Consider the following 12,310-nt stretch of genomic DNA (forward strand, 5'->3'; position numbering starts at 1 on the left):
CCCTCCATAGGGCCGGGAGGACGGAAACAGCGACAGGCCGCGGCGCAAGGCACTGACGTGGCAGCGCGCGCCGGAAGCTGCTCGGGTCGAGGCTGTGCCTGTAGTGGGATCTAGTGGCGGCAGGTTCGACCCCGGGAGAGGGGTGGGCAGGACCCGACTTCACCCTCCAGGCCCCCGGCCGCCTCCTCCCAGGCCCCAGGGACCCCTGCGGGGAGGGATCGAGGCGCGGTCGGGGCGGGATCCTGGGGTGCAGCGGCTACGCTGGGCTCGTGGAGAGGCAGTGACTGAATCTCTGTTTTGCTGCTGCAGGAGAAATGGCTGCAGAGGAATCCCAGCTCCTGCTGGGCTCCAGGGAGCCAAGTGAGCAATGGCTGGTGCCTGCTGAGAGACGCCTGGCGCCTGACACCTACCTAAGGTGAGTGTTCCTGGAGCCCCCAGCCACAGCGCAGAGAAGCGCCCGACATTCTGAAGTGTAGCTGGCAAGTGGCTACACTTCCCCTCCCCATCTTACACAATAACCAGGTATAGGATCACAATGGTCCCTTCTGGCCTTGGAATCCGTGAAAACCAGGTTCTAGCTTGCAAGCAGTCCCAGGCTGGGAATCGTTCTACAACTAGTGCTACATTTATGCTTTAATAAAGGGTACGATTTTATATAGTTCAGGTCGTAGCAAGGCTTGCGAGAAGTTGCCTGAAGTTTTGACTGATTATCAGGGTCTGTTCTGTATTTGGTGAACTGTACACATAACACATTATCACCACTGTGACTAAAAGCAGTAGACTGTTGAGTTAGTTGCTTGACCAAAATCAGTAATGAAACAAATGCTGGAAAACTCAGAACAATTTCTGCAACATTTGCACACTTGGGAGATGGGTAGGTCAACTGGATGTTAAGCTTTCTGTTCTACTCAAAATCATTAGACTTACTAGTCAGAAACCAGAACAGATTTTGGTTTATATGTATAGGATTGAGTTTCGTTCCTCAGTCCATGTAATAACTACTGGCTCTAGCTATTGTGTGTATACAACAAACAAGGATCAGAGATTTCAAGAAGCTGATACATGCTTTACATGGGAAAACCCTTCACCAGAGTGCAAGATGGGAGTATCTATGAGAAATTAACAAAACCCATATTAAACTATGGTCATAATGTCAGCTGTCTTTCCCTAAGACGTCTGTTGATTTAGAAGCCATTATTAATCTTGAGGGAAGTAAACTCTTGTTATCTGTAGGTGAATGGGCTGCTCTTCCTGCAGATCAGCTGTTCCTTTGGCATTGTTTAGATATGGGAAAACCTAAGTATTTTGTTGCACCAGTGCTATCAACAAGGAGACTATGGTGTAGACTGAACAGATTTACACAATATTAAAAGCTTGTCTATCTACACAGTAGCTTCTGCTGTTTGTAGCACTGGTACAGAAAAAGCTACATTTTCCTAGCATAGAGGAAGCTATGTCTAGATACTGTCAGGATCATAGAATCATAGGACTGGAAAGGACCTTGAGAGGTCATCTAGTCCAGTCCCCTGCACTCATGGCAGGACTAAGTTCTCTAGACCATTCCATGTAGCGTCTTCATAAGTCTTCACAACTGTTCTTTACCTTTCCTCCTTGCATGCTTTTAGGACACATACCTTACTTTAACATATTTTGCTATAGGAGACAATTTATTACAGACTCTTGCAATCTTAAATTAATGCCATTTCAGTACCTTGGATTTTGATTTCTACAGACTAGGTTCAACTAGCTGTCTAATAGGTTAACTAGTGTAAGTGGCTAGTGAGAGACTCTTTGAAAGAATAAATAACTCATGGTGATTTTTAGTGACCTCAGGTTGAAGTATTGCTTATTTGTCTATACCTAGATGAATCTATATCTTATGGAGGCTGTACATAAAGTCTTATGTACCTCACTTTTGGTGTGATATTAGCCTGCCTGAATGCATAGAGTTAAATCAGAAGAAACTGTAAGGGGGAAACTTGCTTCAAAAGAGGTTAAAATAACAGTGGCTGAGCCATTAATTGGGAAGAAGCTACTTACCTGGCTCCATCCAGGCTAGAATGGCTTCCTCTTCCCAGTGCTAAACCTAGGATCAAAGAAGGATACTAAACCATTGCAGGACACCAGGCCAAGAAAAGGGAGTTGGTTGAGTGATTTGCCAGGGAGCATCAGTGAAAGCAGACAGGCATGAGAGAGACAAACTGCAACAGAACAGTCTGCTTCTACCAACTCAGAGATAGTGCTAACTGATCTAGATAAATTATACCAAAGTTGTCAAGGAAGGATTAAGGGTTAGGTAAGGGAAAATATACATATAGATGTTTACTGGTTTTACTCTGTGATCTGTGTGCTTTGTACCTTTGCACGAATGTGTTTCGAATAAGCTGTTTTTGATTCATTTTAATAAGCTGCTGTCACAGGTTCCTGGAATGAAAGGGCTTACAAATGCCAAACACACCTGGGGCTGTTGCATTAATATAGTGGGAAACAGGGTGGCTGATATACAGAGATCCAGTCTGAAGGTAGTTGAAGAGCATGGTTCTACCCAAAGAGAGGTGAAGGAAGCATGATACTCAAAAGGAACTAAGATGGATCTAAAGCATGTTTACAGGGAAAACAATGAAACTAGTGCTTAGAGAAACATTAACTTACTATGGCCAAATACATTTCTTAAGACCATTGAATCTACTTTGTAAATGCTATATAGTTATCTATTGTATGCATTAAGAGTACTTTTTTGTACACTGACTTACATTATCAACATGAAGTTGAGAATGCTGATAAATCAATGATTAAAGATGAGAAATGTTTACATTATCTTTGTGAACAGAACTAACACAATATTTTGATGTACCACAGGTAAATTTTTCCATAACCTTATGGAGAAAAAGGACTTTGAAGCATGGCTTGATAACATTTCTGTTACATTTCTTTCTCTGACGGACTTGCAGAAAAATGAAACTCTGGATCACCTGATTAGCTTGAGTGGAGCAGTCCAGCTCAGGCACCTCTCCAATAACCTAGAGATTCTCCTTAAGCGGGACTTCCTCAAACTCCTTCCACTGGAACTCAGTTTTTATTTGTTAAAATGGCTTGATCCTCAGACCTTACTCACATGTTGCCTTGTGTCAAAGCAGTGGAATAAGGTTATAAGTGCCTGCACAGAGGTGTGGCAAACTGCTTGTAAGAACTTGGGTTGGCAGATAGATGATTCTGTTCAGGACCCTCTGCATTGGAAGAAGGTTTACTTGAAGGCTATTTTAAGAATGAAGCAACTGAAAGACCATGAAGCCTTTGAGACATCCTCATTAATTGGACACAGTGCCAGAGTATATGCACTTTACTATAAAGATGGACTTCTTTGTACAGGTGGGAAGCCCAGTAGCCTTGGAGTCTATTATGATGCTTAAAGATTTCTCATTTTTGAGCTTTACCATTTGTTTGGTAACAATATAGTTTGTTTAAGCTAATTTATGATAGCTGTGCTGTCAGTGGTGTTGGAGGAGGGATGGAATTGTACGGAGTGAAGGTGGGAAACTGGGAGGCCATGCACCTAGCAATTAAGTTGAAACTGTTGCAGTTGTGTTTGTGTAATATTGAAACTTCATCGTTCCTGGAAAACTAGACCTTTCCTCATTAAGTAAGTCTCACCCTGCGTGAGTGGAGAGGAAATACTTAATATAAGAGACACATGGGGAAAAGCCCAGGAGAAGTCTGGGAATTACATGTCACTTTAATGCAGCCAGCTATCGTGTTCTTAAACTATAGGTTCAGATGACTTGTCTGCAAAGCTGTGGGATGTAAGCACAGGGCAGTGCATATATGGTATCCAGACACACACTTGTGCTACAGTGAAGTTTGATGAGCAAAAGCTTGTAACGGGATCCTTTGATAACACAGTAGCCTGTTGGGAATGGAGCTCAGGGGCCAAGATCCAACATTTCAGAGGGCATACAGGTGCAGGTATGTTGAGCTTTTATTAAACTTTTAAGTCCACCAATCAAATTGTTAATTTATCCCTATCAAATTAGAAACAGAGATCAGAATTGGACCATTGTACTGCAGTCACTGCTATTTGTGCTGTAAGTTTAATATTGTGAATCAGTTTCTCAACTTTTTTGAGGGGGAACCTGCTATGGCGGGGGCGGACCTACAGATGTGCACACTAGCTCTGCTTGCTCTTTGGGGTAAGTCCTAGGCTTAGGCACACCCTGGTCTGCAGGGACATGGACACAATACTGGTAGTATAGTACTTGATGCCTGCTCAGTGTGATATAGAGCACAATTCACCAGGGCTACTTACATCCCAAGCCGGGGGAGGATTTGGGGAGAGGGATGAGGTAGGCCCAGTAGATCTGACCTTGCCTGTATCACTGGTAACTCTTCACATCTCTCTTCCTCTGGAGGGGGTTACAGCAGGTGTAATAAGCTGCAGTAGCAGCTGCAGCTCCACACCCTAGAGGGAGAATTCCCTCTCACCAAATCTCTTCCAAGTCTCCCTCACGTACAGCTTGGTTATTTGGGCTGGTTCGTGGATCCCCAGTTTGTCTTTTTGAGTTGGAAGGGTATCTGGAATTTACTAATTCTGCTATGTAAACATGCCCACTTAGAAATTCATCTTGCACCAAGGACAGGAGGCTACCTAGCAGAACAGCTGAGGCTTTAAATGTAATTTTTATTTTTTTATTTTTTTTTGGATGGGCTAAGGTAGGGGTAGGCAACCTATGGCATGGGTGCCGAAGGTGGCACATGAGCTGATTTTCAGTGGCACTCACACTTCCCGGGCCCTGGTCACCAGTTCGGGTGGCGGGGGTTGCATTTTAATTTAACTTTAAATGAAGCTTCTTAAACATTTTAAAACCCTTATTTACTTTATATACAACGATTGTTTAGTTATATATTATAGACTTATAGAAAGAGACCTTCTGAAAACTTTAAAATGTATTACCGGCACGCAAAACCTTTAGAGTGAATAAATGAAGACTCAGCACAGCACTTCTGAAAGGTTGCCGACCCCTGGGCTAAGGCTTTTCAAAACTAGGATATTTAAAACAAAATGACTTCTGGAACACCTACAGTGGGGACTGGCCTAAATAATTAGGTTACACTACACTTAATTCATATATCAGTCAAAACACAACCCTGCTAACTGAGATACTGTTCTAATTTTATGAAGAACCAGTAGCCTTGGGATCTAAGCTTTAAGGGGTGGAAATAACAGATTCATGTATTTAAAGTAACCAATCTGTTTAAACCATTAGAATCTTTGAAAATTGAGGTTAATTGTGTTGGCCTGGTACCCTCATCTCAGATGAGATGGAGGATAAATGTAGAGAGTAGTGCTATTCATTTAAAATCCTTCTTGCTTGCAGTTTTTAGTGTGGACTACAATGATGAACTTGATGTTCTGGTCAGCGGTTCTGCAGACTTCACTTTGAAAGTATGGGCCTTATCAACAGGAATGTGCCTGAATACACTTACTGGACACACTGAATGGGTCACAAAGGTAGGGTTGTATTGATGTAGTCAAATCTTGCTTTGCAAGATAATACTGTGCATGTGTGTGTGTTTTACACACATCCCATGCCTCCTCAAGTGGTAATCCTTCACTTGCAGCCATACAGGGGTGGGCTGTCAGTAACCAGAGATAAGCAGTTGATGCAGGAGTTGTCAGTTGTGATTCAAAGAAAATCGTTGTTAAGATGTTACAAAATAACCCTTTGCCAGAAGAGAGACAAGGTGGGTGAGGTGGTATCTTTTATTGGATCCACATTTGTTGGTGAGAGAGACAAGCTTTCAAGCCACACAGAGCAATTCAGGTCTGGGAAAGGTACTAAAAGTTATCACCTCACCTATCTAGTCTCTCTAATATCCTGTGACCAACATGGCTACAATTATATTTTATAGAAGGGGCACTTACAAAAGCTACAGTGAAAACATTCAATCCACTTGCATGATGTAGTTCCTATAGCAAAGTGAATGAAATGATTAGGGTTCAATGTTTTATTCCAGGAATGAGTGTGATTGTACTGAAGCCAAGCTACTTTGAAAATCATAATTACAATGAAAAAAGTGCTGCTTGTCTGTAAAGTGTACAGTCAAAATGAAGGTGAGCAAAGTTTTCTCAAACGAGGAAGCTGGAATGCTTAGTTCTTAGCTGGTCAGGGTGATTCTAGAATCAGGTTTAACATGAGAGGGTTTTCTGTCACAGTGAATTGTCAGCAGTGGGGACACAAAATCTAAATTGTTCTGGGTTCTTTTTGATGACAGAGTATTCTTTCTTAAAAGAACCTGGGCCCAACAGGCACAGTCATAGCAAAATTGCAAGTGTATTTAACCCTCCATTACTCAAATTGTCAATAAACCAGAGCAAGTTTTACACTAGATTTGAATAGGTAATTCAACATTTTACAAAATAGGGAATCTGTTTAGTGAGCTTTAGACCTATTTAACTTTTTCTTCAATCGCAGGTGGTTTTGCAGAAGTGTAAAGTCAAATCTCTCATGCATAGTCCTGGGGATTATATTCTTTTAAGTGCAGATAAGTATGAAATCAAGGTAGGTACTGCGTCTGTTTAAATGTGTATCACAGTGCAGAGAAGTATGGTACTTTCTGCAGTTAGGGCATGCATTGGAGCTTTTAAGAGCACATAGGCTGTGGGGAAAAATCCATCAGTGAAGCACTGTATAGAAGACAAATGGGTCTTTGAAGTTAGTGGTGGTTCTATGCTTTGCTTTATATTTTAAGACTGAATATCAGATGGCTGAGTGTGCATTAAGTGGGTAGCCCTGGGTTTGCTGTAAGGCATAAGTCCAAGTGCCTTCAGCCTCTGCCAACTGTACTCTTGTTGCAAACTCTTCTTCAGTAAGGGGGTTTATAGGTTGGGAGGAGTTCTGATTTTAATAAATAGTTTAGAGTTTCACAATGTTTCTCATAAGTGTGCTTGTTGGGACTTTATTAATCTTCTGTTTGGGTAGAGAAAGTTAATACAGTTAAGAAGACTAGCAAAAGATTTGGTGAAACATTTGTTGTTGCTAAAACTAGTCTGTTTTCTTGTTCACTTAATCTGTATTCAAGAGATTGAGTATTAACTAAAGAAGCCTCTTCAGTGGAACTCTTCAGGCTTGAATCAATACTACTACTATTCTGTAGACTAAAAGCAAGAAAAACCTGAAAACCAAATACTTTCTATAGTCAGGAACTCCACTTCCAGAAATTGTCTGAAATATAACTTGTCTAAATTCACTAGTTGTTGGCAGCCCAGAATGACTACCACATAAATAAGTGCAAAGCAATCGCTCTGCATTCATGTAGCAGTTTACAGCTTGAGATACTTTATAGTATGAAAAAATTGATTTTTTTAAATTGCAGATTTGGCCTATTGGAAGAGAAATAAACTGCAAATGCTTAAAAACCCTGTCCGTATCGGAAGATCGCAGTATCTCACTGCAGCCCAGACTGCACTTCGATGGTAAATACATAGTGTGCAGTTCAGCTCTAGGATTGTACCAGTGGGACTTCGCCAGCTATGATATTCTCAGGTAAATCTTTCAGTTTGAGACTAACTTTGCATGTGAAGCTTTACTGTTGAGGTTTAAAAAACAATCTGGTTCAAAACCACTGTGGGAGACTGCAGAGCCATTTGGTGGGACAAAGAAGCATAAGGACCATCCCTCTCGTGGTACTGTTAGGCTTGAGACACATCATAAAACACCTCAATTTAATAGAATGATGTAGTCAGATGTCCTGCAAACTGCAGGTGAGAGGGTCAGAGAAGATTAAGTTCTGTTATGGCCTTACTCTTAATGGTATGCTCAGTCCCAGAATAGTGTTGGCATCCAAAATCATAATTTCCCAAGAATAGGAATTATTATGGAAATACTGACAGACCTCTTTTGAAGGATACTAGCTCATTCAGCCAGCTGTGGCGCTAACCCAAAAGAAAAGCAGTTTTACCTTTGTTACCTGCTTTTGGGTAGTTTCACCTCCTCATCTGGCTTCAGATATATCTTTGTGGGACATTTTCTAATAAGAAGGAATGGACCTAGAGCAGCCTCTTGTGAGGAGTGTGAAGGGGAGATTCCATAGAAGTGAGGGGTTTCCTCCTGGGAACACTGGGTAAAGATTTCAGAAGTGCCTCCCTTGTGGAAACTTCTTTTTTTGTTAAGAGAGAGGCTTTAATCTACAGTCATGAAGTTTTAAATGGGCAATCTTAAATACACAGAGCCTGAACTGGAATTACAGGCCTGGATTAAGGCATATTGGCAGCTCTTTAGAGAAACTAACTACTTCTTCCTTATATCATTTTTTCTTTAGACTCCAATTTCTGCTCTCTGTAGATGCATATAGGGGATGAAGTTTAATAATATACAGTGATATCAATTCTGATTTAAACACGGTCTTGTCTTTCAGGGTCATCAAGCCTCCTGATTTTGCAAACTTGTCCTTGCTGGGCTTTGGAGATATATTTGCCCTAGTATTTGATAACAAATATCTGTATATAATGGACTTGAGGACAGAAAAATTGATTAGCCGGTGGCCCCTGCCAGAATATAGAAAGTCAAAGAGAGGTTCGAGTTTTTTGGCTGGTGAAATGTCTTGGCTAAATGGACTAGATGGCCAAAATGACATGGGCCTGGTTTTTGCCACCAGTATGCCAGACCACAGTATTCATTTGGTATTGTGGAAAGAACATGGCTGAAGATGTGGCAGGATATTCATGAGTCTGGGGCTGGAAGCAGTGTGTCCATGAAAGAAGACTTTGCATGAACCAAAGTTGCACACCTAATGGTATCATCATGCAATGCACAATCATTTATTTTTTGTTTTCTAGGGCATTTGGGAGAGATGGGCTTGTTTTGACATAATACAACATAGCATGCTAACAATATTTGCCAATGAATTTAATCTGTACTCGGATTTAAGCACACATATTTGAGTTTTCTTGACAAAGTATAGATTATAAAAGTTTAAATCACTCATCTATCATTTAAGTCTAAAATGAAATGGTGTTTGATCTGAAAGACTTCTATATCTTTTGCTGAAAAAGAAGGTGAAGCTACTATCTTGTTATGATAGGCTTTTATACATGTAACATCAAGTGCTAATCACAGTGCTAAAACCACACCAGTACGTAGAATATTCAGTGCACAACTGCATGGTTTCCTCAACTATCAGCCTGTTCAGGAACTTGGTTTCTCCTTATTGTAGTTTTAAACTCTTAGCAACCTGAAGTCAAGGAAGCAGTTACGTCCTTTTGCCACTATCAGAATATTTCTTGATGACAGCAATAGCTTGTTTCCTTTTAAGTAGGGTGCTGTGTTAATGTGATATTCCCTTCCCTTGGCCAGACTGGGGCAAATTCTTAGACATAAGCAGCATAAATAACTGCAGGATTTGAACTTGGAGAATTTGTGGGTGATTTTTTCACAGTTCACTGCTGGAGTGGAATTGGCACAGAAATAAACTCTCTTTTCCTGGACAGGATATACAGCACAATAAAACCAACCTGCAAGTTTAATGTGCCATTGCAGAGTTATTGAATAAATATTTTGTACCATGTGTTGGTCTTTCCTCAGGGACTGAAACATGGAATATTTATTTGCACAAAATTCTCCAGCAGTTCATCCAGCATGGCTTTATTAACATTGCATAACTGTTTTCTAGAGTTCGAGTGCCTGAGCACAGTTTAATCCATACATTTAGGGAAAACATTAAGGGAAAGGAACTTAAGACCCAGGCAGCAGGCTTTAGGCTCATGCATTGTGCATCAAATGACATCTAAGGGCTGTCTACCATCCAACGTAATAATAGTGTGCTAATGAGTACAGAAGTACCTGTTAAATCTGGATTGGAGAAGGAGGATGAAAATTGTGACGTGAATACACCCTGTTTTCATAAAAGTTCAGGAGTTCTAAACATAAAAGAATAGAACTAAAATAATTCATTGTACTCTTCTCTGACCAGTTTTAGTAGGCCAGACCACTTTAGAAGATGAAGATTTTTAGTAAATATTTTTAATAGTAGGTATTCAAATATTATGCTGAATCTGACTTTTATATCTAAAAACTGTATCCATCATTACCTGACTCCTATGCTTTAGAACTGCATTTCTACATTTTGAAAATAAAATTTCCCCTCCATGTCTATTTTTACACTACTTCTAAATATAAGGCTGCTTGAAGATTAATGACTCTGTCCTTTACCTAACACGCTTACATGGCTCCGATCACTGTAATAGCTAAGCATTTCAATGTACATATCCTCACATCACCCATTGCGTAGGGCAGTATAATAATTCCTTTTTCACAGATGGGGAACTGAGGACCAGAGCCTCAAAGGTGTTTAAACACCTCACTCCCATAGATTTCAATCAGGGTTACATACCTACATATCTTTGAGGATCTGGAGCTAATTGACTTGGGAAGTCACACACAAAAAGAGAATTGATCCCAGGTGTTTAAAACCAGGGTCCTAACACATTCACCACTGTATAATGGTAACTTGTTTTTGTTGAGACTGGTTAAAATACAAAACTTGATTGCAGCTGTAGTGAGGAGTGATGTTTGTTGTCAGTAGCTACCAAGGTGGTGCTCTGCTCTTGTTCGATGATGATAACAGTTGGCTGCGTGTGTGTTCCTTCTCTGCGCAGATAGCTGACACAGCAAATCCCGAGAGAACCCCCAAAGACCACAGACTCTAGTAAGGTAGGAAGGAACCCGAGCCAAGTTTATTGTCAAACGAAGCACAGTAATAGTTTCTTATAGACTCTACAGGACATATTATGAATATGTGCCCCCTGGCAATGGACACAGCTCAGTCAGAGGCGGGACTTTCCACTGCCCCCTAGGCTGGACAAAGATACACACTCCAGGACTTACTTTTATACAGTGTGATAGACCCAGGCCAGTTGGGTATAGCAGAAGACAGATATAGTGGCCACTGGATTAACAGTTTTCTGTTCCCTGGCTGACCAGAGCAGGGGCTGTTCCAGGCTAATGAGAACACCTGACTCTAATTAACCTGTAATGAGTCAGGTGAGGCCATTCAGTTAATGTGTCCACCTGACTAATTAAGGCCCTGCTGATACTATACAAAGGGCTCACTCCAGTCAGGCAGAGGAGAGGAAGTGTGGCTGAAGGGCTGGTTACTGAAGACACCCTCAAACCATCATTAAAGGAGCCCTAAGGTAAGGGAGAAGCAGGAGAGCTGTGGGGAAGTGGCCTAGGGAAATGTAGCAACTCTGGCAGTGAAAGGCTGGCTGCCAACAACTGCTACCATTAGGGTCCCTGGGCTGGAACCCCGAGTAGAGGGCAGGCCCAGATTCCCCCCAACCCACCACTACAGGAACAGCTCCTGGGAGGGGAAGTCAGGTCCCTGTCAGGACAGGAGGCTGAACAGAGACTGGGAGTTCTCTCACCAACCTCCTTGCAGGCCTATGATGAAAAGGGCTCAGTAGACTGTAACCCTGGCCCTAGAGAGAGAAGGGCTACGTGGAGGGTCACAGTGAGCCACTGAGGCTATCATAAACCACCTAGAAGCGCAGGAGCAAGGTCAGAGCTCTGCCACAACAGTTACAGGATAGATTACTCATCCCTCCTGACATATTGAGGTACAGCCCTTTGGCTCATGAGGGTGCTGGCTCCCCTTTGATCATGTTGTTCCAGACAAACACATCTATCCATCCTGTTGTCCTGTCTTTAAGATGCACCTGCCTGTTCCTTGTTATGTCTATGGAGTGTCCTGATGTCATCTTGGCACAAGTTCCTCTTCTTGCCACTTCTGTGAGTGAGGCCTGCCTCTGGCTCACAGCCCAGCTTTTGCTTAGCAATGCCTGGAAGTACTTTGGTTCAGGCTTCAGGCCTCAGACTACGCCTCTGACAAGAGTTTATATTTCAGGGCCTCATCTTACTACAATATTCACTTTTTTGGGGATGCTTCACATGGTTATGACAAGCACATGGTCAGCTAATCACCACAGCTAATAAGGTGAAACAAAATATGGGTGAATTTAGTCATGGTGTCATATGACATTTTGGAAGACAAAATGGGCCTGTAGTGTATCCTACCTTTTTCCCACCAAGTAGAAAGCACTCAACTAGAATGGGACAGTGAAAAAAGCACCACTACAAAAGTATTACATTAAAGTGAGTATTAAGGCCAGTATAAGTGTAGGACCAATCTCTTAACTTTATGTAGTGTACCTATTCAATGGTTGTCTTGAATTTAGTTGAGCAACTAACTATAGATTCTTTATGCACTAGCACAGCCACACTGCTAGATACTTGACTCACTTAGACAAATAGAAAGG

At 41.7% G+C, this 12,310-nt stretch overlaps 2 protein-coding genes across 2 annotated transcripts in view; one reads left to right on the forward strand and one right to left on the reverse strand.

Moving 5' to 3' along the window:
• The window catches only part of SLC2A8 (solute carrier family 2 member 8), a 20,054-nt gene extending 19,552 nt beyond the window's left edge, over window positions 1–502 (reverse strand). The window contains exon 1 of the mRNA XM_039506469.1: window positions 411–502. The gene's annotated coding sequence lies outside the window, so the exon portion shown is untranslated. The remainder of the gene's footprint in view (window positions 1–410) is intronic.
• FBXW2 (F-box and WD repeat domain containing 2) lies at window positions 2–10,183 on the forward strand. Its single transcript, XM_039506474.1, has 8 exons — window positions 2–123; window positions 310–415; window positions 2,860–3,369; window positions 3,769–3,963; window positions 5,373–5,506; window positions 6,471–6,557; window positions 7,372–7,541; window positions 8,413–10,183. Exons 3-8 carry the CDS (start codon window positions 2,880–2,882, stop codon window positions 8,699–8,701), a joined length of 1,365 nt encoding a protein of 454 aa, XP_039362408.1. The 5' UTR covers window positions 2–123; window positions 310–415; window positions 2,860–2,879; the 3' UTR covers window positions 8,702–10,183.
• The last annotated feature ends 2,127 nt before the right edge of the window (window positions 10,184–12,310 follow it).

The sequence above is a fragment of the Mauremys reevesii genome, linkage group 19, assembly GCF_016161935.1.
Source record: "Mauremys reevesii isolate NIE-2019 linkage group 19, ASM1616193v1, whole genome shotgun sequence".
Lineage (NCBI taxonomy): Eukaryota > Metazoa > Chordata > Testudines > Geoemydidae > Mauremys > Mauremys reevesii.